Source organism: Myodes glareolus, chromosome 24 (assembly GCF_982192425.1).
Source record: "Myodes glareolus chromosome 24, mMyoGla1.1, whole genome shotgun sequence".
Lineage (NCBI taxonomy): Eukaryota > Metazoa > Chordata > Mammalia > Rodentia > Cricetidae > Myodes > Myodes glareolus.
This window is the reverse complement of record NC_142049.1, coordinates 15,541,194-15,569,049: the sequence shown is the minus strand read 5'-3', so window position 1 is coordinate 15,569,049 and position 27,856 is coordinate 15,541,194. Positions and strand designations below refer to the sequence as shown.

The following is a 27,856-nucleotide window of genomic DNA, read 5'->3' as shown; positions in this document are numbered from 1 at the left end:
AGGGATGGCCCCACCACAATGGGCTGGGCCTTCCCCCATTGATCACTAATTGAGAAAATGCCCTACAGCCAGAGCCTATAGGGACATTTTCTCAATTGAGGCTCCTTCCTTTCAAATGACTCTAGCTTGGGTCAAGTTGATGTAAACTAGCCAGTGCCATGCTTAAATCCTCCAGGTGCACACAAAGATGGGACAGCTGCCCACAGGAAGGAAACGGGGACCAGGGGACATGAAAGGAAGGGCTTTCCTCTTTAGTGTTTTTAGCAATTCTCCCGAGAGAAAAGGTGTAAACAATGCAAAAACGTATCTTATTGTCAGGGTGGGTTAATTTTACACAAGTCAGGGCTTGGGAGGTGGCTCGATGGGTAAGAGCACCTGTTGCATAGCTCAAGGACGGAAGTTCAAATCCCAGAAACCACAGAGAGAGCTGGGGGTGGGAACAAGGGGGAACATCGGGTCCCTGGTCCCTGGGGCTCGCTGGCTTCCAGTCTAGCTCCAGGTTCAGTGAGAGACCCTGCTGAATGGGACACTCAATGTTCCTCTCTGGCCTCCACAGGCTCCTGCACTCATATGCACATAACTGCACCCTCAAGCATACACAAACTTAGTACAAATGTCACCTACGTTATTACCGGGAATTTAGCGTTATTTAAAGTCCTGACAGCGCATGAGGACAGACACAATTAGAAATGACTTTTGTCCGGTCTTTGTCCCTAGTTTCTCGCTTGGAGCTCCTAAAGCCTGGGCTGTTTTCTAAAAGACAGACAGGTCTGCTCCCTGAGGCTCCAAAGTGGGGCCCAGGTGAGCAGTGACTGCTTCAGGCTGCCCAGTCATGGTTAGCTTGACCCTGGAGCTGAGGGGAGAGGAGCTGGAGACTGAATTAGTCCCCGGGCCAGTGGCTTAGTCCACAGCCCCACGAGAAAACACACAAGAAGCAAAAGCAGCAGCTGGGGAGGCTGGGACCCCACGTCCCTTCTCCCAGGCAATTTGCCCTGCGAGTTCCCACTGGGGTTGACTAATTATCCGGCCTGATGAGTGGGCTGTGGGAGCCCAGATTCACCTCAGGTGGCCCAAGGCCAGGGGCTAAGTTTTCAAATGCCACCTGCAGTGCTGCTTGAACCCTTTACCTGTGTCAGGGTGGAAGTGACCCACAGGGCACCCAGCTTCTCTCTGAAGGAGCCGAGGGGGGTTAGTGTGAGGAAAAACACAATTTGGCTGTCAGAAGTATATTTAAAAAAATAGCAAAACAAAAACAGTCCAGGGAAGAAGTCAAGGAAATTCTGAAAATGAAAAAAATGGGGGTGGGGTGTTTGACCCCCAAGATAAGAAAATGGAGTCCCATGACTGATTAGTAAAGGGCTGGCTCTTGCTCAGGTGAATAAATGGGGACTGAACAGACCCTGAGAATATATTAACATGGGTCAGGCCAGGGGGGAGATGACGTGGGATTCCCCTCTGTATGCTGTGACTATCATTGGTTAATAAAGGAACTGCTTTAGGCCTATAGCAGAGCTATGGGTGAACAGAGCTAGGCAGGGGAAACTAAGCTGGATGTTGGGAAAAAGAAAGTTGCGAGAAGCCATGGAGCCACCAGAGACAGACGTGCTGAAACTTTACCCGGTAAGCCACTGCCACGTGGTGATGCACAGATTCATGGAGATGGGTTAAAATTAAGATGTAAGAGTTAGCAAATAAGAAGCTAGAGCTAATGGACCAAGCAGTGATTTAAATAATATGGTTTCTGTGTGGTTATTTCTGGGCTGAGCAGCCAGGAACTAACTAGCGGCCTCCTTACTACAGGTAATTCCTATCTGGGAGGCTGGGGCAGGACGAAGCTATCAGCTGGAGGCATGCCTGGGCTACAGAGTGAGTTCGTGGCCAGCCTGGACAAGTTAATGAGATACCGTCTCAAGATGAAACGTAAGAAGGTGGCTGGGAATAGGCTCAGGGAAAGAGATCATGCATGAGGCTCACCTCACTGCTCATGCCCACTGCACAGTTCAACATGGAGTACCAGCTGCTGTTCCGAACCACCGGAGATGGACTCTCACCATTTACCTAGGCTGGCCTAGTACTATCGATTCTCCTGCCCCCTCCCCCCGCCCCCATAGGTTGGTTCACAGGCCCGTGCAATGAAATCTTTCTCACCCTCAACATGGGGTCAGAGCTCACAGCCCTGTGGTTGCTGGGCAGGGGCTTGACCACTGAGCTAAGTCCCCAAACTCAATACATTCTTTTTGTGTTGTTTGAGGTAGGTTCTTACTGGTAAACCAGGCTGGTCTTGAATTTACAGGGATCCTCCTGCCTCTACGTCCCCCAGTTCTAGGATTAGTAGACCAGGTTGGCCTGGATCTCAGAGATCCATCCATTTGCCTCTACTTCCCAAGGGCTGGGATTAAAGGTGCGTGCCAAATAAATTCTTAATATGCTAATTCTTTATAAGTGGAAAACAGACATGTAAGGCAAGCAGACATATAAGGCACTGGCATAAGTCCTAGATTTCACTAGAGAAAAACTGGAGATGTCATCCGTTTAAAGGGAAAGGAGGGACGGAGGGAGAGAGGGAGGGAGGGGGAGGGGGGCAGAAAAGGAGCAGAAAGCTTGCTTGCTTCCTACTTTCTCCAAAGAGGTGAAGGACCCCAACTTCATTGGGGTCACAGTTAAAACTGTGGTTTTAACTTTAACCACAGTTATAACGCTCTGCAAAGGTTTTCAGATAGCAAGCTTCATTAAAGGCCGGGATGCTGAGCAAAGACACCTGAGCAAAGACAGCCTTATCTGGCTGCGAGACAGGATGGATTGGTCATAGGAACAAAGAAAGAGAAGATTGCGAGGCCTGAGTCACGTAGAAAGCGAGGCTCGTCACAAGTCAGGGGCTGTGCAAATCGCCAGCCAAGCTAGGAAGGCAGGAAGAGATAAGAAAAACAGGTAGCACAACCCCCTCCAGGTGGGTCTGGACAACCCCCTCCTTGGTATTTAGGTAAAAGGTCAAGAATGTGCCACTCAGCTTAGCCTTATTTGAACTGACCAATGAAATGAAAGCTTTTCTGCTTCTGTACCCGCGCTTTTGCTCCCCTATAAAAACCCCTCATCCCCAACCTGCAGGCGCGCAAGCTCTTCGAGAGACTTGTCGCCCAGGTACCTGCGTATCCACCAATAAACCTTCTGCTGTTTGCATCCGGCTGCGTGTTTTCGACTGGTCTCTGGGCACGGGGTCCTTTCCGAGGGAAGACGCCCACGAGGGAGCCTTTCAGAGGCAGCTGCTGGAAGAAGTGGCATTGAGTCACAAAGTTGCCTTTTCCCTGGTGGGCCCCGAAACAATGGGCAGGGAGTGGAGCCCCAGCAGCTCACACAAGCCAGGAAGAGGCTGAATCAACTTAACTATTGTCTCATCCTGTTGTGCCCAGAGGAAACCTCAGGCCTCACAACTGTCCTGCCTGTGGCCACGCAGCCTGTTAGACGGCCCTGAAGAAAAGACTCCAAGGAAACAAAGTCCTCCAGCCACAAAGGTCTGCGCCTGCGGCCTTGGCACCCCAGGGAAGGCGCCAGCCCTCCCTGCAGAAGAAACAGCGCCCAGCGCCACCCTTCCCGTTTCCTCCAGCCCCGCTGCGCCACAGCCTCCAACCCCACCTGCAAGGCCGGGTTCCTGGCTGATGGAGCAGGGCCCTGTTTAATTTAGAAGCATGGAAGCCGCCAGGAAGCAATAGCATTAGCTCAGGGGCCAAGAACAGCACCATAGGTGGAACTACGTGGGAGGGTCCAGGGCAGATCAAGGCTCTCTTATTGTCCGGCAGAGAAAGGGGAGCCGAGTGGAAATTACGTAGATGGAGGGGAGGGGAGGGGAAGAAGCTTTCTGAACATAGGGGCAGAGGTTGGAATATGGCTTGGTGGTCAAGGGCACACTGCTCTTCCAGGAATCAGAATTGAGTTGGCAGTGCCCACAACCACCTCTGACTCCAGCTCCAGGGGCTTTGGCGCCCTCTTCTGGACTCCAAGCTCATGGGCACTCACCCTTCCATGCGTACGTACGTACATATCCAAGGATGGAAAGCTTTTTTTTTTTTTTTTTGCTTTTTGAGACAGGGTTTCTCTGTAGCTTTGGAGCCTGTCCTGGAACTGGCTCTTGTAGACCAGACTGGCCTCGAACTCACAGAGATCCACCTGCCTCTGCCTCCCGTGTACTGGGATTAAAGTTGTGCGCCACCACTACCTGACCAAAAGTAATTTTTTTGCGGGGAGGGAGGGTAAGGATATGGCTCTTGTCAACGAACACTCCTGAAAAGAAGCTGTGTTCGTAGAGAATGATTGGCTGATTCGTTTTGGTCCTGTGGGGAGACTGGAATCTTGAGGGTCCGGAGGCTAGTCATCTATTTCAGGCTAGTTCAAGTCTCAGAATAGCCGTCCCTTGTCCATCCGTGTCAGAACTAATATCTGACTAATAGGCAGAAACATTTTTAGAAAGCTGGGCAGTGGCAATGCATGCCCTTAATCCCAGAGCTCAGGAGGCAGAAGCATGAGGATCTCTGAGTGTGAGGTCTGCCTGGTCTACAGAGTGAGTTCCAGGACAGCTCTAGTCTCTAGCCCAGGCTGGCTGGCCCCTAACTTCCTATGTAGCCTTGAACTTCTGATCCTCCTTCCTCACCCCAGTCCTGGGAACTTCTTTTTCTTCTCTTTTCTAGGGATGGGATCTCACTATATAGTCCTGGCTGGTCTGGAATTCTGTGTAAACCGGCCTGGCCTTGAATCGACAGGGATACAGGATAAAGTCGTGTACTCCCAAGGCCAGCTCCAGGCCGGGGTGATGACTCTGCACTCCCCATATGCCAGGGAAGCACTCTATGAACTAAGCCACAGCCCCATGACCTTTTGGTTCTTTGGTGTTTGTTTTGTTTTGTTTGGCTGCGCTTGAACTCCTGACTTCCAGCTTGCAAAGGCTGGGGTCCCAGGTTTGTGCCACCACATCCAGCTTTGAACCTGGTTTTGGTCATGGTTTATGGATGGGGTGGAACCTTCAACAGAAAAGGCTTTAAAGGAAAGGACTGTTCTCCTTTCTGGTGACTCTATGAGGGGGCAGACTTGGCAGTTCCTTAAAGAATATTAATATCAGAAACATCTCTTTTAACATACATTATTCTGCTGGGCGGTGATGGCGCACACCTTTAATACCAGCACTCAGGAGGCAGAAGCAGGTGGATCTCTGTGAGTTTGGGCCAGCCTGGTCTACAGAGTGAGTTCGAAGCCAGCCTGGACTACACAGAGAAACCGTGTCTCAAAAACCAACCAAACAACGACAAAACAAAAAGCCATACATTTCCCCCAATACCACTGTAGGAGGCCTTTCTTGTTGGACTTTCTTTCATACCCTTGTCTCATCCTGAGTTCTTCTCTCTGCCTGGAACTTCTGCCTAACCTCTCCTGCCTAGCTATTGGCCACTCAAGCTTTTTATTAAACCAGTCACAACAATACATCTTTACACAGTATACAAACGTCCCCCAATATAATATAGTCCACAGAATTACATACGAAATTAGAGTAAACACGATTATTCGAGGATAAAGCTTGCTACCACGTACCATGGTTACAGGAAGAGGACAGCCACTAGCTTGGGGTTCCCTAGCTGCCAAAGCAGAAACAACGTTGAGCCAGTTGGCAGTGACAAGATAAGCCAGCTGTCCCCTACTTTGATCTTGGTGGGGATTTGAGAAAATTTCTCCTATGGGAGACTGTAACAAATTATATTGTAACCATCACGTGTTGTAGGGCTTGTTGAGAACAAGATGTCACAGACTCAAGCGAGTTTAATTCAAGGGTTCTCCAAGACTCCCTGGCATGGGCAGGCTGTCCCGGCCCTGTGATAGGGAGGAAGGAGAAGCGCAGGCTATCCCGGCCCTGTGATAGGGAGAAAGGAGAAGAGTAGGCTATCCCGGCCCTGTGATAGGGAGAAAGGAAAAGAGTAGGCTATCCCGGCCCTGTGATAGAGCAAACAACTAACAATATGGAAAACACTGAACCCTTGAGAACAGCCAGCAGAGGCCAGGCCCGTCCACCCCAGAGTACCAAAGCGCTATGGTTGGAGAGCCAGAAGCTCATCCAGAGAGCACTCAGTACCACTGTTTCCCAGCCATGGGTAGCCATCGCTGCTGGATAAAGGAGGAACCTGAGTTAATGCTTTATCATCTGTTGCTTGCTCCTGTTCTGCATGGAAGCCCCTCCTGAGAAAAACACTTGCCCTGTCTGCCAGGGACTCTCAGTTGGAATCTCAGACTGGCTGCCTTCACGAAGCTTTTCGGTGCCTGAATCGAGGAAGCCACGTATCTACTGCTTGCTATTTGTTCCTTTGAGTTTAGTCATTCAAAACTGAAAGCACAGCTAACCCAGACCGTTATCCAGACCGTTCTCTGGATAAAACCAAGACTCTACGGCGGCCCTGAGACACAACCAAATTCTGCTTGTAGAGACATCAGGTTCCTTAGGTAGAACAAAGGCATTGAATGTGATACTTACTTTCTGACCTTACAGAGCTGATTTTGCTGTTCACAGTTCTCAAGGAAAACAATTCCTGATTGATAGAAATAAGAATTTTAAACTGTTTAAAATGTGTCCAAAGAGCTGAAGAAAATGGTACCTAAACCATACACAATAATAATACAAAGGAACAGACATATACAGGAACAGTTGTATATAATATTGAAAAGAGACTTCTGAGCTGGGCATAGTGCACATGCCTTTAATTACAGCACTTGGGAGGTAGGTCTCTGAGTCTGAGGCCAGGCTGGTCTACAGAGTTCTAGGACAGTCAGGGATACACAGAAAGACTGTCTCCAAAAAAACCAAAAACATAAAACACCAAAAAGAGGCTTGTGTTAATTTGTTATAAGACATTAATTATAATATCTAGAACAATCTTTAAACAACTCAGGGGCTAGACAGCTCTGCAGTTAAGAGCATTGTCAACCCCCAAAATCACCAGAGGATCTGGTGCCCTCTTCTGGCTTCTGCAGACACTGCACCTACACTTATGCAGCCAAAACACGTACACTTTAAATTGTGTCTGTCTGTCTGTCTGTCTGTCTGTCTGTCTGTCTGTCTGTCTCTCTCTCTCTCTCTCACACACACACACACACACACTTTAAAGGAGAACCCAAAAGGGATATAGCAACGGAAATGACCAGCTAAACGCTAGGGATGCTGTGCACTGGCTGGTGTAATAGCACACACGGCCGTAAGGACACAAATGTATATCAAGTATGAGGCCCAGCCCAGACTACAGAACAATAGGAAACACTGGGAAGCTTAACAGCTTCACTGTATCAGGAATTCTCATAAGTACAAATGAACTAGAAATGGTTTAAGCATCCAGTTGCAGGTAGGGATTGTCAGAATGCCATTTACAACTTAAAGCAATGCTTTCTACAAGAGATATTTTTGATTCAAACATACAAAAGTTGAAACTAAAAGGATTGGGGAAAAAAAAAAAACAACCCACCATCCAGGCAGTGACAGAGGAATAAGAGGGAACAGATGTGATTACGTGAACCAGATGAAACTTGACATTTTTAAGAAAAATTGATAGGTTTGGTGGTACATGCCTGTAATTCCAGCACTCAGGAGATGAGGCAGAAGGATCAGGAAATCAAGGCTATCCTGGCTCCGGAGCTGGCTCCAGGCCAGTGCAGGCTACACAAGGCCCTATCTCAAGAAACAGACAGAAAGGGAACTACTCAAGTCAACCCCACTTGAGACTTATCAAACACGGATCTAATAGCGCTGTGCGCCAGGCACACTCCAGGACAGACCACATCTTACGCTCGCAATTCTCAAAAGATGAACTCGTGCATACGGAGCGTGTTCTCTGACCAAAACCGGAACGGAATTAGACAAGAGGAAAATCTGGACATATGCAAACACATAGGATGTGAATTGCAATCCTAGATAGTTAGAAACTTGAAGAATGCTGCAACGGGATACTTGGTGATCAAAGCACCAAACTAATCAAAGTATCAAACCAAAACCAACTAATGATTGCAGAACAGTGAAAAGCCTTGCTTGGCAAGGAACTCACAGCTGGAAATACACGCTGAAAAAGAAAACTCTCAGATCAATAACCCAAGATCCATGGGAGCGAAGGAAACCCACGGCCACCAAAATGAGGGAAACAGCAAAGGCTTGAGGGCTGGGCTGTGACATAGGAGCACGGCGCTCGCCTACCCTACACAGGCCCTGGGTTCAGTCCCCAGCACTGGAAACAGGGTCTTGGTTCTCAGACTGACTTTGAACTGGCTACATGGCGGAGGATGACCTTGAACTTCTGATCCTTCTGGCCTTCCAAGCGCAGTGACAGCTGTGTCACCAAGCCTGGCTTATGAAGGAGGTGACTGAGAAACCTAGGCCAATGCACGTCAGATCAGCGCTCTACCACTGAGTGCACTGCAATTCTAATCTGGATCTTCAATGCCCCCCAGAGCTCATGTGTTCAGGGAGGTGATGGGAGGTTGTCTTAGGTCACTGGGGGGGGTACTCTGGGTGTGTACTGTGGTACCCCAGTCTCCTTCCCCTGCTTGCCCCCCTCTCCTCTACACTATACAGAGGGCAGCTTTGCCCCATACACTACCTGCTATGACCACAGCAGAACCAGAACCCACGGGCACAAAAGTGGCTAGACCGTCCCAACTGAGGCCTCCCAACTTCAGCTGAGATGAACTCTACCCTGTGATGATCTCAGTATTGTTGCCTGTAAAAGGAGCAGTGGGTTGCATTTCCACCCGGCTAGCTTTACCCAAAATAATTACACGGAAACTGTATTCATTTAAACACTGCCTGGCCAATTAGTTATAATCTCTTATTGGCTAGCTCTTACATATTGATTCAACCCATTTCTTTTTTTTTTAATATTTATTTATTTATTATGTATACAATATTCTGTCTGTGTGTATATGCTTTCAGGCCAGAAGAAGGCACCACACCCCATTACAGATGGTTGTGAGCCACCATATGGTTGCCGGGAATTGAACTCAGAACCTTTGGAAGAGCAGGCAATGCTCTTAACCTCTGAGCCATCTCTCCAGCCCCGATTCAACCCATTTCTATTAATGTGTGTTGCCACTTGACTGTGACTTACGGGGACGAGTCTAACCGGGGTCCATCTCGGGGAGGAGAGCTATGGCGTCTGACTGCCTCTGCTTTCTTTCTCCCACAATTCTGTTCTGTCTACTCCACCCACCTAAGGGCTGGCCTATAAAAAAGGCCAAGGCAGTTTCTTTATTAACCAATGAAAGTAACACATAGACAGTTAACCCTCCTCCATCAGTTGCCAATACAGCAAGGTAAGAACTGTACTGCAGATAACGACCCCCCAAAAGATAATAAAGAACAGACCCTCATAAAGCATTTGACACAATCCAACACCGAGGACAGGAAACATTCATGATGCAATCAAAACTGCAGTGGTGGCGCATGCCTGCACGTCTTTAATCCCAGTACTCAGGAGGTACGGGCAGGTGGATCTCTGTGAGTTCAAGGCCAGTCTGGTCTGCAGAGTGAGTTCCAGTACAGGCTCCAAAGCTATAGAGAAACCCTGTCTCGAAAAACAAATAAAAAACCAAAACACTGCAATAGAGGTGGGTGCCCTCAATGCCACATACTGTGCCTTCGATAATCCACAGCTACAACTACACACTACACGAGCCCACAGCTAACAGCTACACACTACACGGGAGCCCACAGCTAACAGCTACACACTACACAGGAGTCCACAGCTAACAACTACACACTACAAGGGAGCCCACAGCTAACAACTACACACTACACGGGAGCCCACAGCTACAACTACACACTACACGGGAGCCCACAGCTAACAGCTACACACTACACGGGAGCCCACAGCTAACAGCTACACACTACACGGGAGCCCGCAGCTAACAGCTACACACGGCACGGGAGTCCACAGCTAACACACTTGACAGTGAAAAGCTGGGTGTGGTGGCTCATACCTGAGATCACGGCACTTAGGAGCACCCAGGAATTCAGGACCATCCTTGGATATACAGTGGACTACCAGAGGCCCCGTCTCAAATAAAAAGAAGTGAACTCATTCCCTTAAGTCAGGACCAAGGCAAGGATGCCAGCTCTACCACCTGTCAGCACGGAGGAGCCACTCAGGCAATGTCAAGGGTCAGGGTAAGAAAGGGAAGGAAGCATCATACAAACTGGGAAGGAAAAATGCAGATTATCTTTTAATTGTAGGTAACATTTTATACAGAATGGTAAGTCTGAAGTTAACCTTAAGAAATGGGTGTAGCAGGATCATAAGATACAGGAGGGGTCTAAAATGCAGATGTCATGGCTGTGATGCGAACCTGTGAAAGAGGAACAGTATGGTGCCAGCTGCCTCAAGCAGAAAGGTCCAGGTGGAAGCTTCAGAAGGGACAGCAGCCCTCAGCAAGGGTAACTGCGCTTGGCAGTGCCAGGGCAAGAAGATCAACTGACTGCCCCTCCCAGGCAGAGAAGCAACAAACAAGAGTCCCACCTAGACCATGGAGCACCGAGGAGCTAGGCAAGAAGCAAAGAAGCACAGGCTATCCCATTGCACTGGGTTGATGCCCTGCCCCACTGGAAAGCTGTGATTACCAGGCTTCCTGATGGCCCCTACTAAGACAGAACGGGATTTGGCAATGCATTTCCTGCAGGATAACACTTCAAGCCACCTAAGTTTATACATACACAAGGTTCTATCACATCTAGGAACTGGAGAGATGGCTCAGTGGTTAAGAACACAGGCTGCTGTTGGAGAGGACCCCGGCTCAATTCCTGGTACCCACATGGTGACTCATAACCACAACTGCCTATATAGAACTTCCAGTTCTAGGGGACTCTTTTCTGGCCTCTGTGGGTCCCAGACACACATACACATGGTGCATGTGCATACATGCAGGTACACGTACACGTACACGTACACACACACACACACACACACACAGTCTATGATGCAAATATCACCAGTCAAGACAGCACTTGTGTTGAAATTCTACAGAGGCAGGCTGTCTAGTTTTAACCATCTCTACAGCTCTTTATCCATTTGTTCCTTGTAGGTGGTCAAATCCGTGTCTTAGCTAGGGTTATTGTTGTGACGAAACAAAAAGCAATTTGGGGAGGAAATGGTTTATCTGGGTTCTATGAAAGGCAGTCAGGACAGGATCTCAAACAGGGCAGGAATCTGGAGGCAGGATCTGATGCAGAGGCCGTGGAGGAAGCTGCTTACTGGCTTGTTACATTGCTGGCTCAGCCTGCTTTCTTACAGAATCCAGGACCAGCAGCCCAGGGATGACACCACCCACAATGGACTGGGCCCTCCCACATTGATCACTAAGAAAATGCCCTACAGTCAGTGGTGGCACGTGCCTTTAATCTCAGTACTTAATCCCAGCAACTGGGGGTGGGGAGGAAGTGGCAGAGGCAGGAGGATCTCTGAGTTTGAGGCCAGCCTCATCTACAGAGGACAGAGTGACTCTCAGGACAGCCAGGGCTACAAAAGAAACCCTGTCTCGAAAAATAGCCAAACCTGGCAAAAAAAAAAAAAAAAAAAAGGGGAGGGGGAGGGGGAGAAATTAAGAATGAAAACACATTTGCCACGTGTGGCAGAGTAGGCTCTCACACTTGGGAGGCAGAGGCAGGAAGATTTCTGTGATTTTGAGGCCAGCCTGGTCTACAAAACAAATTCCAGGATAGCCAGGGCTCTGTTACTCAGAGAAAACCTGTCAAAAAAAAAGAAAAAAGAGAAAGAAAGAAAGAAAGAAAGAAAGAAAGAAAGGAAGGAAGAAAGAAAAAGAAAAGAGCTGGGCAGTGGTGGTGAACGCCTTTAATCCCAGCACTCTGGAGCCAGAGGCAGGAGGATCTCTGTTAGTTCAAGGCCAGCCGGGTCTACAAGAGCTAGCTCCAGGACAGACTCCAAAGCTACAGAGAAACCCTGTCTCGAAATCCAAAACAAACAAACAAAAAAAAAAAAAAAAGAAAAAGAAAAAAAGAGAAAGAAAAAGAAAAAGATGCCCTACAGTCTTGCCTACACTCCAATATGACATAAAATTAACACAAGCGAGAGTCATCAGAGAGGAGGGAGTCTCAGTAGAGAAAATGACTCCATAAGATTGCATTTGGACAGAAACACATCACTGTTAAGTCATAACCGTTCCTTTCTTGTTCATCTCCAAGAGCACACATTAATATGAACATCAAGACATAAAACAGTTCAAGTCTTAAAAGTCCCATAGTCATTTCAAATTCAAACACTTTAAAATTCAGTCTCTTTAAAAATTCAAAGTAGGGGCTGGAGAGACGGCTCGGAGGTTAAGAGCACTGGCTGCTCTGCCAGTGGACCCAGGTTCAATTCCCAGAACCCATGCGGCAGCTCACAACTATCTGTTACCTCCAGTTCCAAGAGATCTGACACCCTTACACAGACATAGATGCAGGTAAAACATCAATGCACATGAAATGAAAATTATTTTCTAAAATCCAAAGTCTCTTTAAAATTGTCAACTGTGGGCTCCTATAAAATCAAAAATAAATACTTCAAGAGGGAAGAACCAGGACACAGCCACAATCAAATCAATGAAGTCAAAACCAACCTCCAACTGTGTAAGTAGCTCAGTATCCAATGTCTGGGGTCCACTCCACAACCTTCTGGGCTCCTCCAAAGGGGTGAGGTCACTTCTTTGGCTCCACTCCACTGCGGCTGCTCTTCTCGGTGGTAATCCCATGGTCCCTTGCAGCAAGTGGGCTGCACTTGCACCAATAGCCTCCTGGGTTCTCTTCAGGGACTAGGAATCCAGCCCTGTCAACGGTTCCAAGCCTCAGCTGCTCTCCATGACCCCTCCAAGCCTTCAAAACCAGTGCCACCCGGTGACTATCAAGCTTGGCTGCTTCTGGAATAGTTTCTGCGTGCTGACATCACAGATCCTTCATGCAAAAGGCCCGGTAGTCTTTGCTTCCCTTTGAGACTTCACAAGCCAGGCTTCCATCATCTGCCTTGCTCCCAACGTTCCTATCTCTGAACTCCCACATTAACAGCTTCTGAGCTCAACACTCCAAGGCTTTTCTAGCCCAAAGTTCCACAGTCCTTCCACACCCCTCCCCAAAGAGTCGGGTCTGTCACAGCAACACCCCATGATCCTGGTACAGACTGTCCTAGTTAGGGTACCTATTGCTGCAGTGAAACACCATGGCCAAAGCAACTTGGGGAGGAAGGCTTATTTGGCTCACACAGTCACATCATAGCTCACCATCAAAGGAGTCAGGGCAGGAACCTGGAGACGGGAGCTGACATAGAGGTCACGGAAGGGTGCTGCTTACTGACTTGCTCAGTCTTTCTTAGAGAACCCAAGACCTCCCGCCCAGGGATGGCACCACCCACCACGGGCTGGGCTCTCCCCATCCATCACTAATTAGGAAAATGCATTACAGGCTTGCCTACAGCCTAATCTTATGGAGGTATTCCCAATAATTCTCAGTCCTGATTGGTGCTCAGCAGCTCTCAAAGCCTTCAGGGTAGGGGTGGGATCACAACCTAAGACTAAAGGGTCGCAGCATTAGGAAGGCTGAGAACCACGGCTCTAGTCAGCATTGTCCAGAATACCTTTAATGCCAGCTAGAGACTGCACACATGGGTACCAACTAGAAACGGGCCAGGTGTGATGGCATACGCCTTTAATCCTAGCACCTGGGAGGCAGATAGGGTTCTGAGCAGCAGAGCTGCCAGGGCTACAAATGGAGACAGACCCTGTCAAAACAACCACCCACCAACCCCAGCAATAAGTATAGCAGAATATCCAAGGAACTGATTCATAGCTTACCACATGAAGCTACTTTAAAGGCAAAATACGGCAGTGATTAAGGGGTAGATTCAACGTCTTTAAAGATCAATATTCGGGTGTTTTGTCTTCATGTGTCTACGCACCACCTGTGGAAGCCGCAAATCCCCTGAACTGTAGTTACAGATGGCTGTGAGCTGCAATATGGGTGTTAGGATTTGTTAGAAATTATAAAACATTTAAAATAACCAAGATCTGGTTGCAGGCAGCAGGTCATTTTATTGGGGGGGGGCAGTTTATTACGGTGGAAGTGGGCTGAGCAAGACAGGGAGGCAAACCAGGAAGCAGCGGCCTGCCATTAGCTCCTGCCTCCAGGTTTCTGTCCTGACTTCCTTCAGTGATGAACTAGTAAGTATAAGCCAAATAAACCCTTTCCTTCACTACTTGCTTTGGGTCCCGGTGTTTCATTCGCACCCAAGTGTGCCCTAGCAACATGACCACATACTCATTACTATAAGCAGCCCCTGAACTATCTCTTCACAAGCCTGTAGTGGTAGTGGACTCCACAGCTTCAAGGATACATGTAGTACACTCTCCCGACAACACTGTCCCCCTCCAATCTATCACGTTTTTGAGGTGTATGGTACCTTGCTTCCCAACTTTTTAAAGACAGGGTCTCCCCAACAGTCTCTTGGGTCTTGATTACCAGTGCGGAGCCTAGCCTGTGGCCCAACTCGGGTCTTCTTGCTTTCCATACCCAGCATTCTGCTGGTGAGCTGCCTGCTCAGCTCACCATTTTGGGGTGTGTGTGTGGTCTTGAGGCAGTGTCTCATTTTGTAGCCCTGGCTAGCCTGGAACTCCCTATATAGACCAGGCTAACCTCATCCAACTGTCTCCCCTAAGTACTGGATCTCAATTATGGCTGGTGAACTTGAGGTCAAAAACCCTCCCCTGTGGAAGACTCTAGTAAAAAAGGAATTATCAACAGATGTCAAATGTTAATGAGGGACTGGTTACCTTCAAACACTCGAAAGCTACTGATTACAAAGGGGAATAGTTTTCACACTGAATTAATCCTAGGTCTTAAAGTAAACATTTAAAAACCTAAATTCTGTGCTAAACAGCATCCCCTGTGGTATCCATGCAGGAAATGTCCTGCCATACCAAATAACATCCACAAAACAACAGGCATACCTATCTTACCCTGGGTGACACCACTATCCTCCAAATGGGCAAGGCACACTGGTATCCGAGAGACTGAGGGGAGCCGACAGCAAAGCAGTTACCTGCCACATCCTGGGCACACTAGGATCTTCCTAAATTCTAGGCTACATTTACTCCTGCAGGCTCCTTCGCCATCCCAGTCAGGGGCCAGGCTAGTTAGTGCTGAGAACCCCTGACTCAGCCTCCTACCCCAACAGTGGCAAGGACAACAAAGGCAAAGTTATTTTCAGGTTTATTGAATGAAAATGACGGAACAGACTCAAACGGCTCCACGCGGTGTTTTGAAATTCATCCCCACTGTAGGCTGAGTGACTTGCAGGTTGGAAAGACTGCCGAAGTCCTGCAACAAAACAAGACTCGAGTGAGTGGTTAGCACCAGCCCCTACCAGACTAAACACACCCCTGTTAACATGACTTTCATCCAACCCACCAGGCTTCAGCAGGCATTTTCTAACTACTAGCAAAGCACCTGAAAACCCAGGCCTGTTTCCACACCCAAGGATTCAACATTCTCTAGCTAAGGCTTAACCGCCTGTGAGCATTTTCTATTAAACTCTAAGGCAGCAAGTACATTACTGCTCAGGCCACACCATGGTCAGAGGGATTTGAGGCAGTCCCTAAGCCACTCCCCAGTCCCAGTCAAGAGGTATCACAATTCACTCAACCAGCTGTACAAGGCACCAAGAGTGAAGTTCTGATCAGGCCTAGCCCCAAGCACACTCAGTACCCAGGAGCCCAGCAGAATCCACAGCAAGCTTCAGCTGCTGCATGGTTTCATGAAAGCCAGGTGTGGGTATATGGGGAGAGTATTTTGTTAGCAACTCAGACTGCACAGAATCACTACCAGCAGTTGGGATCTGAAGCCCACGTTACCATCACACCATTATGAAAAAGGGCTAAGAGAAGCCACACCAAGGACACCTGTCAACTGTCTTAAGCAGTGCCTGACTATTCTGAAAATGAGACCAGAGATCATTCCTCAAGTTAGACTCTGGAGTGCCCAAGGAAAGCAGGTAAAAGAGCCAGAGCTGAATCGAAGGGGTGGGGGTACAAACTTAGGAGCCAGCCCCAGAACAAAGAAAATGCAAATGAAGACAGTAATGTCCCACAATCCTGAAATCACAACACTCATCAGTACAAGCAGTCACAAACATTTTAAAGTCAGGCGACAAAAAGACACTTTGTGGCCCTAACTAGAAATCACAACACTCACCAGAAGCTTCAGCATCTCCTTGGTGTCTGGATCTACCTCAATGATCTCCTGATCCAGGGCTGAGACCTAGAAGGTAAAGAATCAAGCCTAAGTTATGAATGAGTTATTTTTCACTTCCTCTGCTCCCATTCAAGATCAGGCCTCACTATCCAACCCTGGCGGACCTCAGGGATCTCTCTGCCAATGGCTCTCCAGTGCTGGGGTTAAAGGCTTTTGTTGGGATGCCACAAGATGAACAAGGCCAGTTCTGCCTTGTTTTTTCTTTTTTTGAAACAGGCTGTTCTGGAACCCAGAGATCTATCAGCCTCTGCCTTCCATGGACTGGGATTTAAGGGGCGCATCTGGACTGCTTTATGCTTCTACCAGAATTGGCTAGTGAGTGTTCAGAAAGCCTTAAGATCGAGTTCACAGTGAAGACGTATGTTCAGGGTGTCCGAGTCAGGAGACATGCTCACCAGGCTCCCATGAGGAAAGAGCTGACTTAACTTGGACGGGGCAGAAAGGCTAACAGACACCCGCAGCCAGCAAACAAGTCTAGCTGGATGTGGTAGCTCACGCCTCTAATCCCAGCACTCAGGAGGCAGAGGCAGGAGGATCTCTATTAATTTGCGGTGATTCTGTTCTACACAATGAGACCCCGTATCAAAACACCTCAGAGCGGACCGGCTAGGACCTCTCACTGCGTTTACACCGCAAAGGAGCCCGCCCACCCACAACTCCATGACCACTTGGACAGGAGCTAGAGGTTCCGAGACAGACCCGCGAAGTTTACCTCAGGGACGTAATTATCCCTCCTTTCTCGCTCTTCCTCCTGCAGTTTGATAGAGATACCCCTGACAGGGCCTCTCTGAATCCTCTTCATCAGATGCGTGACATAGCTACAAGTACACAAGTCAGGAGGAACCGTAGCGCAGACAGCCACCCCAACACACTCCTGTTCCCTTTTCGTTTCTCACACCCCCGCCCCCGCCAGCACTGCCACCTTCTGGTGCAGCATGGCCACAGTGGTGAATATTAGCAGCAGACGCCGACCCGTCACCGCGAACGCACAGCTCCGGCCCCGCTCACCCGGCTATCTTGTTGCGGAGTTTCTTGCTGGGGATGATGGCGATCTCCTCGCACACGCGCTTGTTGGTGTGGAAGTCATTGCCCAGGCGCGTGTAGTACTTCTCGATAATGACCCGGGCCGCCTTCTTCACGGTCTTGGTGCGGACGCGGCCCTGCGGGTGGAGGGCAAAAGTCACCAGCGAGCCCGCGCCTTTACGCGGAAGCGCGCCAGGCCGACGGTCACGGCGCGGGTACGGCAGACTGCTTCCCGCTGCGGGCTGGGAGCCGCGACCGGCGGAGGATGGACGCGGATTGGAAAGGACAGAGGCCGAGGAGCTAAACACCTACCATGTTGACGGGTCCCGGTAAAAGAGGAAACAGGAAGCACAAGCGAGACCTATAAAGCGCAGGCCAGAGAGCCGCTTCCGCCCGGCTGGGGCGGCGCGCACCGCGCTGTCGTACCGCAGCGCCCCCGGGCGGGCTGGAGCGGCGATGCCTGGCGGCGGGCGGAGCGAGTGTCTGCGCGTGCGCTCGCAGGTAACCGGGCCGCCCGAGTTTCGGCTCCGTTAAGTTCCGGGCTTGATATCTTCTCTTCCACTGTACCTTAGTCTAGGCGAGGCTCCGAGGCTTGGAGACCCGGCAGACAGGAAGCGCGCGCCCCGGAAAAGTGTAGTAGAGGTAGTCCTTCCTGACTTCTACCTGTGTGTGACTCAGGTCAGAGCTTTGTCGGGTCTAGCCTGATTCGAGACTCCTCTCACTTCCCGGTTATTACTGCCAACTCGCTTCACCAGGGGACTTTTCTTCACACCCCAGCACAGTATTGCATTGGAGCTGCTCTTAAACGTCTGGCATGCCATGTCATGTGACCCCCCCCCCCCCCCCCGTCAGGGAATGAGCTAAACTGGAAGGGCTAACCAGTGGCCGGGGGCTGGAGAGATGGCTCAGTGGTTAAGAGCACTGACTGCTCTTCCAAAAGACCTGAGTTCAATTTCCAGCAACCACATGGTGGCTCACAACCATATGTAATGAGGTCTGGTGCCCTCTTCTGGCCTGTAGACATACACGCAGAAAGAATATTGTATATATAATAAATAAATAAATACATATTTTTAAAAAAACAAACAAAAAAAACAGTGGCTGGTTTACTGAAAGCTCTCAAACGTTTTTTTCGTTTTGTTCTGAAACAAGGTTTCTCTGTGAAAGTTTTGGCTCGCCTTGAACTCAGAGATTCACCTGCCTCTGCCTCCCAAGTGGTGGGATTAAAGGCGTGTCACCACCACAGGACACGCTCAAACATTTTTATTAACAAATTCAGATCTCAGTTCGTTCTACTCCCAACAGTTAAGACACTATCTCCAAGGGCGATTCATGTTTGCCGAGTTCCTTTTACTCCTCATTTCTAGAACAATAGGAATTGAACCAATACCTACGAATCCAAAATTCAACTTCTTCTTGCTGTTCTGCCATACCCAAAGCAGGCTTTTAAGTCACTGCCCAGTGCCCTCATTAGCCTAGGGAGGGCCTTTCCTCTAGCTGTTTCCTGGGACGATGGGGTCCTAGACTCAAACATGAGACTGTGCCAGTCATTTTGGATGTATCCAGGGGGCCACCGCTGTGCCTCAACCTTCAACTCATCTATCTACATCACTCTGGTCAGATGGTGAAGCACAAGAAGCCCTTGCCTGAAAGGAACTCACGGAGGGAGGAAAAAGAGATGCCATTATCTAAGGAACAGAAAGAGACTAAAGAGATGAAGGGGTTAATGTGCTGTCAGTGTTGCACAAGCTTACTTTTACTGATGAATGCTAATGAAGTGGTGTCCAGGTTTCCATGGAGTCTAGACCCTACAGTACTGCAGAAATCCTGATCAGTAGTGAGTTTCTGTACCTTACAGGAGGGATGCTTTAGTACACAGAAGTCCCTCAACCTCTGACTAGAGCAGTTCAGCAGGCTGGCTCAAAACTTCTCTACCTGAAAATCATCATCACCCTGTCATAACAAAAAATGCTAGTGTAAGGGCTCCTGGGGATAGTGGTGCACACCTTTAATCCCATCCCTTGGGATGCCTGCTTCACTGGCAGACTTTTGTTGAGTTTGAGGCAAGGCTGGATTACAGAAGAGTTCCAACACAAGGACACAAAGACCCTGAACCAAAAGAGCAAAGTAGGACTGACATCAGCACACGTGAGTCTCAGAGAAGAAACATGCCACAACTCACAGGAGAGCAGGGTACAAGTGGCTCCGACACCTTGGTGATTGTGCCCGTGGGCATTCTTGATGGCCAAGAAACTGAAACAAGGTCTCTTGTTTCGGACTGTAATCACCCAGCTACTGGACAGATCTCTCCAAATTTGGCTAACCAGGATGTAACAAATGCCACATATGGGCAGTTTTCACATGCTCATATTATCACCCTGAGCTGCAATCTTATTGCAGAAAATCCAAGAAAAGAGGACTCTTCTCTGGAATCTTACCTGCTTGCTACACACACCCAAGACACTGAGACAAAAGCACAACTCTGCTGCAACGTGTTTATTATGTGCCAAAAAAAGTACACCACAGCTTACTCCACACATCTGAGGAGAGTGCAGTCTTGCCTGCATATACAACAATGAGGTAGAGACTTCACACACAGCTTCACAAAACCCACAGAGTAGCTGGGATATGAACAATGCAACATCAGCTCAGCAGGAGGGAGGGGATGACACTGGTTCTTTGGCACACAGCTTCCCTAAGAGGGGCAAGTAGTAGTTAAAAAGAAAAAGTCAAGTTTTCAAAATCCAGTAGCATTTTTGTGTCAACTCTGTTGATTCATACATTCTTCAAATAAAAGATGTAAGGAAGGGTACTTGCCCCTCTAAGAGAAAGGGCTCCTGTGAGCCTTCAACTGCCCCCACCAAAAAGCAGCCCTTTTTTTTTTTAAATTTTTAAGCTCAGTTACAAAAGAAAAAACCCTGTGACTGTGATTAAAAACTTCTACCAACCCTCCCCCCACGTAAGTGCAACGTAAGAAGGTGCGACAAACCATTTAAAACTATATACAGCAGCTGCTCAGACCTAATTTTCTTTCTCTCCGGTCCAGTTTTAAATAAAATAATTTTTCCCTTGGTTACAAATGCTTTGATTTGCAACTGTGACCAGCAGTCCCCCAGACACAAATTTGCTATAATGTTAAAAGCTGCCAGAAAAGAAAAAAAAATTCTATTGTTCCAAATGACTTAAAAACTGTTTTAAGGAGTGTAAAAAGGAACCAGTAAAAACCCTCGAGCGTAAACTATGAAATATGATTTGGTTTAAATGAAGAGCAAAGTCTCCTTGTTTGTTTACAGTAAAAAACACCAGCTGAACACTCAATTTATGCCGTTCAGGTGGGGGTTAAATAAATGGAAAGGCACTGTATGGCAACTGCAAGAATGAACCAATGAGACCTGCGCATCACCACCTTCAGTATTGCAAGGAATGTAAAAAGCGCTTTAATAAATAAACTTAGGTGTAGGCTTCTGTGTCAATACCTTCTGGACACACAGTTTGTTGTTGTTTTTCTTTTCATTTGCAAAATGAGGAACTAGAATCTGGGAAAACTACATTTGCTTGAGGGTGAGCCTGAGGGTCCTTGCTCTGGCACACCCCTGAAAACAAAACCTGACAAAACTCATTGTGCATTAATTAGTGCAGAAACAAAGACAGATTTAGCAAGTACAAAGGTGACTACAATTTTCCCTTGTCTGCAGAAAGCTAGCTCCTTGGGCGCCAGTGCAGGGTACAGGCCTGATTTGCCAGCCTTGGGCAATACAGGCCACTGGGCAAGGTCAGCTTCTCTAGATGGAATCTCAGTTCTTCTGGTTCCTCATCAGGGGGCTGTGGTGGCGCAGGCCTTCCATGCTGTGTCGCCAGTGCCAGCAGCTTCGGCAAAAATACTTGAAGCACACCTAGGTTAGGGAAACAGAGGTTAGCACTAGATATAAAGGTTCTACTTCAAGAAGAGATGGAAGCCTCCTGGTTTCTGTGGGGCTAGAAGAGATACTTCCTGTTAGCCCTCTCATGGTAAGAGCTCCATTTGACTCAAGTAAATGTTATCCTTTTCCATGTGTACCCTCATGCAAACAGTTTAGGCTCCTGGTGTGCAGAGAGACCATGCAGTTTCCCAATTTCCCACCCTTCTCACCTACAGAGCAGTTGAATATCATGGCTGCCAACATGAGAGAATGTTTGAAGGACTGGATACAAATTCAAGTATAAGGAGACATGCCTTTCTCTTCTCAGTGAGAAGTGACTGGTTTTGCTAGCTGAATAACCTAAGCAGGTCCTAACTTCCTACCAAGAATGAATCAGGGTTCACTGTGAATGTGACTTAGAAAGACACTTGTTGTCAGGCTTTACCTCACTCCCCAGACTTACTCTGAGCTCCCTTGAGAGCCTGTGGAAGAGCTATCTACAACCTTCATGCAAACAACATGATAATAATCCAGTAATTAATATCCAATAAATAAGCCAAACTAAACATGGATGAATTGCTAGGGTCTGGAAGGTTCCCAAACATCCCAGAAAAGGTTTCAAAATATGGTTTGATGGTTGTGCCGCCACAAGATCAACCCAATGAACGTTTCAGCATTAATAGGAAAAAGGCTCACAAGCCACTACTCCTAGCCGAGAACTGCTGACAGCTTACAGCTTCTGGAAGAAAGAAAGTCAGTTTTCTTTAAGGGTTTGTCCCGTAGTAGATGGACTACCAAGAGTGTATGAGTAACACAGTGGGAGTAGGCTTGTTAGTTATTTAAAAAAAAAAGAAAAGAAAAAAAAAAAAGGCTGGACATGGTAGTGCAGGCCTTTGATTCTTCTACAACTTGGAAAGCAAAGGCAGGTCGATGTTTGAGTTTGAGGCCAGCATGGTTTACACAGTTTACAGGTTGACCAGAGGTACAAGGTGAAACCCTGTCTCAAAAACAAACAAACAAAACCAACCAAACCAAACAGCAACAGCATCAAAGTAAAACAAAAAGATAAGGTTGAGAAGGAATAAGATGGAAAGGAATTAGGAGAAGTAGGGTTAAGTGTTATCGAAATATACTGTATGCATGTATGAAAACATTTTAATGTGTTTTTAAAAAAACGTCATTCAAAACAGCAACACAAACACCACTTGGCAAATTCTCATTTCAACAAAGTTGATGTGTATATACATTAAAGTCAGAAAGCACTGACTGCCAAACACACCCAGATCCATCCATATTCCACCACCCACAGACTCCCAATACAAAGTTTCCATTTAGCTTCCCCCTCTGAGGACTATGGATAGAACCCAGATACAAACACCAAAGTAGTTCATAAGTTCAGAAATAAAGTAGGGAAAAACTCAGTCCCAGCAAGGTATGCCTAACCTTCTGGCATTGCAACACAATGTTGATTCACGCTGGAGAACCACAAAACCCAGATACAAAACCAAACCAATACTTCACAAGGTGGGGGGTGGAAACCTCCTAAAATTATATTTTTGGGTTGGGTAGCATTCATAGCTATCCTGAGGCAAATAGTACCAGAGACTGTAGATGGACATGCTTGTCAGACTCAAAAAAATGTATCAGTAGCACTTGATTCATAGGTACCCAACTACTCAATGTCTACAGAACCACTATCTGGGGTATAGTAACACATGCCAATGATACCAAGGCTCTGGTAGGAGCAGTGGGAAAGAAGGAGGTTTGTTGCAAGCTCAAGGCTAGCTTAATTACATGAGTCCCAAGCCAGTCAGAACTACACAGTAAGACAATTTCAAAAAACCAAAAAAACCACACACCAAAAAGCACCTACCATCACCAATGGCCATTTTGTACAGCAGTAGCCCAGGAAGGGAAAGGGAAGATCCAACAAGCACCCGGACACTCCCAGACTATGAATCAACCTATCTATAGCATACCTTCTTGACTATTGTCTCTATGCTCTCAGGCATTACGAGTCATATGAGAACTCTAATACTCAACATCATAAATATGCCTTAACACATTTTTTAACTGTGGTAAAATTAGACATTTCTAGTGCCCAGGGAGCTTACCTGATCACGACAGAAGAAAGGGCCAGGCTGTGAACCGCAGATAAGACACAGAGAATCTTCTAGATAGGGGTCAATTTGAACCTGAGGAACAGCAACATAGGGAGATAAAATGGCTCTATGGGTCAGGTGAACTGGAGCATGTTACTGGGTACACAGGATGCAGTATGGCCATCTGTTCTAATGGAGCCTAGACAGAACTGTGGGCCAGGGCCAAATATGGATCTTACTGCATAGACTCATACAGAGACAGAACTGGTTGCTTCTAACATTTAACAACCACAAGGCTTTACTGCCTGCTCTTCTCAGCAAAATGAACCCTGGCTCTCCATTAATGAGCAGCAGGGAAGTACTCAGAGGATTCAGGTAAAAGGTGATAAAGACAGTCAATCTACTTAACTTCAGACAAATACCAAAACGAGGGAACTTCTCCCCACCCACACCCACTCAGGCAGCTGACAGTCTGGGTCCTTTTCTCCTGAGTCCCCAGAGACAAAGGCCCCCTCAAACCCTGCAGGTTAGCTCTGTGGTTGAGCTCATCGCCTCACCCTTGGAACTGTGCTGTTTTTGAAACTGACCCAAGTCTCTCTCAGTAAGGGCATAACCAGACACTCACCTTCTTGGTAAACTTGGTGGTTTTGATCTCCACAAAAGCAGCGCTGACTGCTTTCAGGTAACTACGTTGATTATTGAAAGTCACGCGACCAGACCCTAAGAAAACCCGGCACAAGCTTACACATTCTGTTCAAATTCTCTTAAACACTCAAGAAACCCTATTTCTATACCAGTGCTATCAGACATAAATATAAGTATTCATGGAATTTCTAATTTAGTGGTTGTGACAGCAAAATCAAAAGCAGTGGAATTTTAATAATATATTTTATATGTTCATGATTTTTTGAAAAACAGGTTTCCTCTGTGTTGCCCTGGCTGTCCTGGAACTTGTTCTGTAGACCAGGCTGGCTTTGAACTCACACAGATCCACCTGGCCTCTGCCTCCTGAATGCTGGGACTAAAGGCATGTGCCACCACCACCGCACTGTGTTCCAGACATTTTAACACATGTACTCACCACCTTCTGGTGGTGGCTATCACATTAGACAGTAATGACATAAGACAAGTTAGTAAGAGGAAGGGAAGGGGCTCCTCCTGTGCAGGTAGATTCACAGAGAAGGAGAATGGGCTCAGGTGGAAACCATGCTGCAGACTAAATTCTCTAAGGGATAGAAATAGCAATCAAACCCAGCCTGACCCAGAGGTACCTTAGAGAACTAGGAAAGAGCAAACGAATTCCCCATCCTGCCAAGTGTGGCCCCTCCCCTACAGCCTCTGAAATCCAATTCTCCATCTGCATCACAGAATTCAGTGTGGGTGGATAGACCAGGCATCTGAGAAGGTGGGTTAAGTATATATGCCTTGATCAGAGAGTTCAGGTCTGTTCCACTTTCAGACACAATCACTGAGATTACTGTACGAAGTCTGGAACTAACCTCCTTTCTCAGAAAGGATGAACACTCAGTAGTCAGGACACAGACTACCTGAAGGTAGAACAGCTCAATAGTTGTAATGGTTGTACCAGTTTTTGAGTTATCCAGAAAGCACCTTTGATCTGATCTTGCCTCTTACTCTAGACAACATCAAAGATGTAAAAGCAAAACAAATTTTCCTTCCTTCCCTTTCTCCCCTCTTCTGTCCTGACAAGGTCTCACTGTGTGAGTTCCTGACTGTCCTGGAACTCACTCTGTAGACCAGGCTGGCTTTGAACTGAGATCTTACTGCCTCTGTCTCCCAAGGGCTGGGACAACAGGTATCTGCCACCATGACTGGCAAGAACTTTTAATAAAGGAGGCTGGCAAGTTCTCGGTGTAGTCTTTAAATGCAATACTTCTATATTTTGTCCTAAGCTGTTTGGTTGTGTACTTTGAGAATTTCAACAAACTTCTTTCTTCATTTTTACCAATATTATCATAGATCCTACTACACTCACTCTTTTCCCATGTGGGAACCAGGAGCAGAAGCAAGATAGGCCAGTACTGGTAACTTCTGGAGGAAAAGATGATCTGCAAACCTGGGTCAGTTCTCTCTTCATTCTCAAGGGCAGGTATTATAGTCTTAATTTACTCCCAGGGGCACCAAGCCTTCCCACACAGAAGTAGGACACTCACCAATGGGGTACTTGTGCTTATCTGTGTCAATCCCAGCATACACCACTCCACCAAATAGGTCATTCAAGATGGCAGCCAGAGCCTCAGCATTGAGCATTCCGTGCAAGGCACCAACAAACACCGTCCTGCTGGGATCCAGTCTCTGTGATGGACTCCAGACAAAGTTGCTGTCAGCCAAGACCCAAGGGATTACCTGCACCTGAAAATCCCCACAAAGGTTTATCAGCTGGCAGCTTCAGAGAGCGTCCTGTATGGTAGGACATGTGCTCTGTATCATAGTTGCAGTTGCTGAGGCCATGTGGGGTGAAAGGGCACTGTCACCCATCTGAGGCACACAGGCTTCCAGGAAGGCAACCTTATCCAAGACAACTTGAGTTGCATTTCCTGTGTTCATAATGGTGAGAGAAAATACAACAAAACTTGCTCGTTCTGCAGAGTAAGCAAAAGGAGCAAAGTGACAGGCCCACAATTCTATACTTCCAACTAAGGGCCACAGGAATGAAGAGCATGAGTGAGTTCTCAAGAAAGTGAACAAGAGCCCTGTGAAAGGTAGAACTAATAGAGTATTTAAAAGCTAAAAGCATTAAGAATAAAAGTGTGGAAATACTTACATCATTGAGATGGTTACTGGTCTAAACCTAGGTATTTAGAGGGCTTTGTGCCAGCAACAGCGGGAACATACTCTCTCCTCTCATCTTCTCTCCCCCCCCACTGCCCCTCTATGTGTGTATGTAAAGTCATGCACAAAGATCTGAGGCATTAAAAAGCTCAGTATCTCTGGGGAAAGTGCAACATTCTCTGTCCTCTGATTCCTTGACTCCCAGAATCAAACCTAGTCTAGCAGGCAGAGAGCATTACAATGAAGCCGACTTACAAATGCCAGTAACTATTTTTGGAAAATTAGTCTGTGAAGATCTTTTAAAATGTTTTGAAGTAGGAAGAGAACTGAGACAGACCCAAGGAGGTAAAAACAATTTGACAAAGATCTAAAGAAGGCTGGTGGTAATGGTCACAGGGGACAAATAAGGATATTGTTCAATGGAAGTCTGTAGAGGTCAAACTTCTCAAGTGGGTAAGCAAGAGGGAACCAGATAGGACCTAGACTTACAAGGCTTGAGGTTTGGAGAGTCTGATAGAAGGTGCCAGGAAAGTCAACAGCTCTATAAATTCATGAAAAAGGCTAATTTGCACACAGGGCAATATAGAGTTACAGGATATATCAAAGAATATAGGGTCTACATAGGACAGGAGGTTAGATAGATGAATCTGTGTCTAAAAAGAACAGAAATGTATAAATTTTCTGAAATAGAAGAGATAGTGAGAGAGAGTCAAATACTATACTGATAATAGTGGACAACAGTCGGGATGTACAAAGAAAACAGTCACAGAAGTGAGAGAACTGGGACAGCCTGGAGCTGGCGCATCAAAGGGAGACAATCTCTGCTAGGCGGTAAGAAATGGGTATTATCAGGGGCATGAGGCAGACTGCCTGTCCTGTAGCTGTGACAGTCTCCAGTGTGAAAGCAAGGGATAAAGGAGGAAAGCGTACATGAATTAATCTTAGATACGACGAGCTCCAGCTTGCTGTCTGAGGACCAATCTAATGAGGAGAGAAGGAAGGGAACCTGGGTCACCGTGGGAGCCAGAGAATGAACAACTGTCAGACTGAACAACAAAAACACAGAAGAACTTCTATAAAGCAAAGAACCAGATTAGTCAATGGATTATTTAAGAGTGCTGTGACCATCCTAAGGGGCTCTTTACCCTTTAAGATACAGATTAAAAAATAGACTTTCCTTTCTAACAGTTGATTTAGGTTCACAGCAAACCTCACGAAAGGTGTGGGACACACACTGTCCCACACAAGCCTCAACTAGCAGCATTCTGCACCAGAAGGTCCATCTGTTCTAGCTGATGACCCTGCACTGACAATCACCGCTGCCCCAAGACCACAGCTTACACTGGGTTTTCTTCATGTTCACTGTGAATTACTGGTCTGGAGGAAATGGGTGACGACTTTTTACACACTACAATGGTAGCTGCATATCATCTCACAGCCCCCAAAATCCTCTGTGCTCTGCCCAGTCATGTCTGCTCCCGTAGAAAGCACTGATCTTTTTAACTAGAGATAGTTTCAGCTTCCTGGGGAGCAATAAATTTCACAGTAGTTTAATGCCACAAAAGTCAAGTTCTTTGGAATCAGCCTAATAAAAACAGCACCACATCAATCCCGAACTCAAAACAAGTGGTTCTCACAACTCTATCCACTAGCACCAATTGGGGAGTCTGATTACTCCCCAAATGAATTAGAGATTCCTAAACTCCACCCAAATGAGTCAGTAAACCTAAGATAAGAAT

General features: G+C 47.2%; 2 protein-coding genes across 11 annotated transcripts in view; both read right to left on the bottom strand.

Moving 5' to 3' along the window:
- Positions 1-15,241: 15,241 nt before the first annotated feature.
- On the bottom strand, positions 15,242-18,144 carry Rps17 (ribosomal protein S17). Its single transcript, XM_048434960.3, has 6 exons — positions 18,046-18,144; positions 17,636-17,896; positions 17,309-17,460; positions 17,013-17,118; positions 16,241-16,306; positions 15,242-15,367 (listed from the first exon to the last, which is right to left on the bottom strand). The coding sequence occupies exons 1-6, from the start codon at positions 18,142-18,144 to the stop codon at positions 15,287-15,289; spliced, it is 765 nt and encodes a 254-aa protein (XP_048290917.3). The 3' UTR covers positions 15,242-15,286.
- Positions 18,145-19,804: 1,660 nt separating this feature from the next.
- Positions 19,805-27,856, bottom strand: part of Cpeb1 (cytoplasmic polyadenylation element binding protein 1) — a 97,678-nt gene continuing 89,626 nt past the window's right edge. For all 10 annotated transcript variants that reach the window (XM_085683076.2, XM_085683075.2, XM_087901537.1 and 7 more), the window contains 4 exons: positions 25,499-25,697; positions 23,950-24,044; positions 23,337-23,417; positions 19,805-21,216 (listed from right to left, as the gene is read on the bottom strand). In XM_085683076.2, the coding sequence (XP_085539202.1) occupies positions 21,118-21,216; positions 23,337-23,417; positions 23,950-24,044; positions 25,499-25,697 (474 nt within the window). In that variant the 3' untranslated portion in view covers positions 19,805-21,117. The remainder of the gene's footprint in view (positions 21,217-23,336; positions 23,418-23,949; positions 24,045-25,498; positions 25,698-27,856) is intronic.

Excerpts from the sequence above, each read along its gene's own strand:
- Rps17 (XM_048434960.3), bottom strand. The coding sequence starts at position 18,144 with ATGGCATGCCAGACGTTTAAGAGCAGCTCCAATGCAATACTGTGCTGG. Across the intron at positions 16,307-17,012 it reads GGGATAATTACGTCCCTGAG|GTCTCAGCCCTGGATCAGGA; the intron begins GTAAACTTCGCG and ends TTTACCTTCTAG. Across the intron at positions 15,368-16,240 it reads AGGAGATGCTGAAGCTTCTG|GACTTCGGCAGTCTTTCCAA; the intron begins GTGAGTGTTGTG and ends GTTTTGTTGCAG.